This window comes from Littorina saxatilis, unplaced genomic scaffold, assembly GCF_037325665.1.
Source record: "Littorina saxatilis isolate snail1 unplaced genomic scaffold, US_GU_Lsax_2.0 scaffold_512, whole genome shotgun sequence".
NCBI classification, from domain to species: Eukaryota; Metazoa; Mollusca; class Gastropoda; order Littorinimorpha; family Littorinidae; genus Littorina; species Littorina saxatilis.
The window spans coordinates 35,001-40,000 of NW_027127357.1; the positions used below are offsets into that span (position 1 = coordinate 35,001).

Consider the following 5,000-nt stretch of genomic DNA (forward strand, 5'->3'; position numbering starts at 1 on the left):
GTGTGTGCTCATACATTTTTATTCGTGGTACTGTTTGTTAAAGTGACTTTGACTTTCTTTTGTAGGTATGCTGGAATTCAACCTCTTCGGCATTCCATTTGTGAGTTAGACTTTCGGATGTGTGTACATGTGTCTATTTGACTATCCATCCATCTGTCTGTCTGTCTGTCTCTCTGTTTCTCTGTCTGTCTGTCTGTCGTTCTTCCTGTGTGGTCGTGCAGGCCTAATATGCTCGTTAGTGCGTGTGCTTGAGTTAAACAGCGTTGGGTTGTGTTATACATTTTCATCGGTGATAAAAGTTAACTTCGCGTTTCGGACCAACTCATCTTGTAAACGTTCGGAAATATTTTCAATCGAAAAAATAAAATGCCAAGGCCTTTATCAAGAATAAGAACTAGACGAAAGGGGTGAGAGATCACTCACGCTGAATATTTATTCACAAACCAACCAAAACAAACCATTTACATATAAATAAGTATGGTCGTCGGCCAACATTTCGTATCGATTAATAACATAAATAAATGACGTTTTCTGCATCTGATTAGACACAGATTGCTAAGAATAGCCTGATTCAACGACCAAAGACCGCGTGTGAGAAAGGGGGACGGAGAACGGAACCCGTTCAACTTCTCTGTTCTCCCTTAACCGCACAGATTTCGCCGTACGTGTGTGCACAGTGTAATGACTAAATAAGGCCAAAAAAATAGGTCTGTTTACGGTAACATAGGCCCGAAAAATAGGGTCGGTAGGTCGGGATTTTTTTTTTCTCCAAAAAAACATATTTTTACGTTATTTTTTATTTTATTTATTTTTTTTTCCAAATGCCAAAAAAAAGTCTAGGGTCGCGCGAAAAAAATAGGGTCGGTCGGGTTACCGTAAACAGACTATTTTTTTGTGTGGCCTAACCCAAACAGCGGAACCCCTATTTTAAGACATAGACAAATCTGATAAAGCAAGGTCTCAGAAAGAAGGGAGTCTTAAAGAGGAGAACATTTATAGAGGTTCTGACCAGAACATCTGGAAAAAGTAAGGACTTGAAAGCGGGGAAGTGGGGAGGGGGTGTCTTCAAAGGGACGGTGTTCCTCTGTTTCAACAAATGTCATGATGACATCTCAGATTGGAGCAGACATCTGTGGATTCAACGGACACCCGAGTGACGAGCTGTGTCTACGCTGGATGCAGCTTGGAGCGTTCTATCCTTTCAGCAGGAATCACAACACAGCTGGAAACCATGTACGCCGTGTTTTTTTGTACTTTAAATTGAGCTATTTTTTCCTTCTCCGATAAACACGAAGGGTTATGCATAATTTATAAGACAAATCATAGTCGGGATATTTTTTGAAATTTTTACATTTCTTTGACTGACTGTCACTGACTGGTTAAATGAATGACGAATTAATAAAGGATTGATTGGATGACTGGTTGCCTGACTGAATGACTGATTGCTTGATCGATTCATCCCCTGCTTGAAATTCACTGACTAATTGGTTTGGAGCAGAAAGTACAATACTTTTTCCCTCCCAGGTTTGAGTATTCAGATTATGCTGTTTATTTGCATAGTTTTGCAAACATATGTAATAGCACACAGACCTCTTTCGGTTCTAGGAACAGCATCCAGGCCATTTTGGACAGGAGTTTACAAGCGCGTCACGTGAGATATTGGAGACACGCTATTGGATGCTACCCTATCTTTACACGCTGTTCCATCATGCGCACACAGAGGGCGGCACGGTTGTTCGGCCTTTGCATCACGAGTTCGTAGTCTATATACAATATATGTGACCCTCCACAACGGAATGAGTCGCATGTCACCTTTGCATGATTTTCATATTTTTACATTTTCCTAAAGAGTTTTTTTTATGCTCTATCCAGTGGTGAAAACCGTTTTAGAAAAGAGTCTTTTTATGCTCTATCCAGTGGTGAAAACCGTTTTAAAACTGTTTGAGTTATAAGCCTGTAACTAAGGTGACCCTCACACTGTTACCAGACACTCCCCGGACTTATGTTAAGCCTAGCGCAGAACCGCGCGAGGTGACATGCGACTCATTTCGTGGTGGAGGGTCACATATTGTATTGCCAATAAACTAAAATTTGCTTTGACATTTAGAAACTAAGTACAACACAAACAAATCGAAGACGGAGGTTAGCAAAACATGATCTAGTTTTGTAGTAATACATTGTATTGTATTACCAATTAACCTAGATTTCCTTTGCATTTTGAAACTACGTACAACACAAACAAATATAAGACGGAGGTTAGAAAGCTATGTTCTTGCTTGGCGTTGAGGTGCAAAAGTCCTAACACAAATGGCGTCTTCTGTTATCCCTTTTCCCATTAACTTGGGCACAGACTATAATACATGCGGTTCTTTTACTTTCCAGATTTCCCACCGATTCGGCTACGCTTGGAATAGACCGCCAATTTCTGTGGGGTCCTGGCTTTCTCATTTCTCCTATTTTAGAACAGGTGGGTGGCTTATCCACATCGTTCATGTTTGTCCTGTTCTGTCATTTTATCAGTGGTATTGGACTCATTCGTACTCTGCGTTTGGATGCTTTTTTTTCCCAAAGAAGTAGCCATTCATGGAGCACAATTTTGTTTTAGAAAATGACAGTGCAGCAGAGTTGTTCTTTCTGATTTTTCGTTTGGTTTGGGTTACATACATTTTTTTTATCAACGTAGGCGTGTGATCGTATGTCAAAGTGTTGTCCACTGCATTCGTACACATAACAGAAAGTCTTGTATCCTCAAGCGAATTACTATTTCAATGTTCATCAATGACTTGCTTCTTGGAATGGAAGAATGCCATTTTCTCCCTTATTCGTTTTCTCTTTTTCTCAGGGACAATCCACGTTGCAGTTCTATGTGCCTGAGGGAAGATGGTATGACTTCTACCAGGTTGGTAATTTTCTTTTCTTTTTTTTATCAGGGGGAAATATGTCGTCTGTTTAAAGTCACAACCACACATCTCAATTTTAGCCATTTTGAGTAATGCTCGATTGAAATGTTCAGCCACACACCAAAATTCCAGTTTTTCAAATAAATACACAAGATTCCGCACATTGGTAGATATTTGTGCATTTTTATTACTGATACAGTTTTTTTTTGAAAATGTGTACAAGAAAGATGCACAATATACATTTAAAACTTATATTTGGTTCTGGTTCTGAGAAGACAGCATGAACAATGAGTTGTTGTTATGCCACAAGCAAACACCTCCCCGTTGTAGGGTTGTGGCTTTTCTGTGAGCACCCAGCTGAGATCAGGCAGTTATGCCACAAGCAAACACCTCCCCGTTGTAGGGTTGTGGCTTTTCTGTGAGCACCCAGCTGAGATCAGGCTGTTATGCTACAAGCAAATACCTCCCCGTTGTAGGGTTCTGCTTTTCTGTGAGCACCCAGCTGAGATCAGTCAGTCAGGCCACAACCAAGTATCATCTCCCCGTTGTAGGGTTGTGGCTTTCTGTGAGCACCCAGCTGAGATCAGTCAGTCAGGCCACAACCAAGTATCTCCCCGTTGTAGGGTTGTGGCTTTCAGAATTGTATCTCACTGGTTTCTGGTAAATAGGATACTGGTGTAGAGAAATATGATTGTGGTATGAGCAGAATACTGATTAATTTGGGGGTGGTAACAACAACATTACAATGAGTCGATGAAGGCTTGTGGGCTTTATATTTCATTTCCACGGACTGTCATTGACAGCGTCAGAACCTAACACGAGACAGTTGCAGGGTTATGGTTGCAAACTTTACTTTGATTATAAGCAACTTTTGGGGCAATAACCAAGCACTGGCTTTGGGGTAACCCTTCGGTTTTTGTGTAGGGTTCAAAATATCAAACCGTTTCGGTACTCAACTTGTGAAACCTATTATTCCAAGTATTTGCACTCCCAAGACAACATTCATACCTGACATTCACAATGTATTCAGACATTATACCAAAATCTGGTAAGGGTTCTGGTTGTAAACTGTGTACCAGTGTTTGCGCATTAATAGCATGCTGTTAGTACATGTTTTGTCAGTATGTACAGTAATAATCTAAAGTGGTCAGTAAATACAAACAGGTGAAAAAAATGACCGCTTACCTGGATACACACTGATTATCCGATGTGAATGGTTATTTTCTTCACAGGCACAACACAAGTCACTCACAGTTATTTTGCAGGAAGAAAACATGTCAAATATAGGCACAAGACAATATGATTCCGAAAGTATAACTGACGTTAATTTGAAATCAAGTAGTTCACAGATAGAAATTCAAGTTCAATTGACACAAAATGTGTTTGGCATTGAGGGTGAGATGTCCACAATACTCTGGTGTCGACGGCTTGAAAATATTTTCACCCTTCTTTTGCTGTAGTCTGCAAGTACCAAGGGCAAGAGCTCATTGCGGCACGGTTGGCCTAGTGGTAAGGCGTCCGCCCCGTGATCGGGAGGTCGTGGGTTCGAACCCCGGCCGGGTCATACCTAAGACTTTAAAATTGGCAATCTAGTGGCTGCTCCGCCTGGCGTCTGGCATTATGGGGTTAGTGCTAGGACCGGTTGGTCCGGCGTCAGAATAATGTGACTGGGTGAGACATGAAGCCTGTGCTGCGACTTCTGTCTTGTGTGTGGCGCACGTTATAAATTATGTCAAAGCAGCACCGCCCTGATGTGGCCCTTCGTGGTCGGCTGGGCGTTAAGCAAAAACAAACAAACAAAGAGGTCATTGGCTGCTGTGTTCCAAACACCACCTTCCTACATGGCATAAATCTGTGCGAGGGCTTCGTCAGTCATAGTGCAGGTGAAGAAGCTGATGTCATGTTGAATGTTTCGCCTGAGGTGCTGACACAGAGCTGCCCTCAAGGAAACAGTATCATGGGGTTGCAGATGCAGAGACGCTGCTTTGAAGAAACAGTTCCCGTCTGCGTAAACTGGGCACTTTTCCATCCCATTGTTGGTCAGATGGCGATTAAGACGCTTGTTGTGAAGACGGACCTTGTAGTGAGTGTTGGCTGTGA

General features: G+C 41.8%; 1 protein-coding gene and 1 long non-coding RNA gene across 2 annotated transcripts in view; one reads left to right on the forward strand and one right to left on the reverse strand.

The window, feature by feature from the left end:
• Nucleotides 1-5,000, forward strand: part of LOC138955801 (maltase-glucoamylase-like) — a 55,064-nt gene that overhangs the window by 10,555 nt on the left and 39,509 nt on the right. The window contains exons 14-18 of the mRNA XM_070327331.1: nt 66-100; nt 1,117-1,233; nt 1,606-1,754; nt 2,383-2,467; nt 2,843-2,899. Of these exons, the coding sequence (XP_070183432.1) occupies nt 66-100; nt 1,117-1,233; nt 1,606-1,754; nt 2,383-2,467; nt 2,843-2,899 (443 nt within the window). The remainder of the gene's footprint in view (nt 1-65; nt 101-1,116; nt 1,234-1,605; nt 1,755-2,382; nt 2,468-2,842; nt 2,900-5,000) is intronic.
• The window catches only part of LOC138955803 (uncharacterized), a 4,117-nt gene continuing 2,186 nt past the window's right edge, over nt 3,070-5,000 (reverse strand). Inside the window, exon 2 of the long non-coding RNA XR_011452373.1 lies at nt 3,070-5,000. This exon is cut by the window's right edge and continues 472 nt beyond it. This is a non-coding gene — a long non-coding RNA (uncharacterized lncRNA).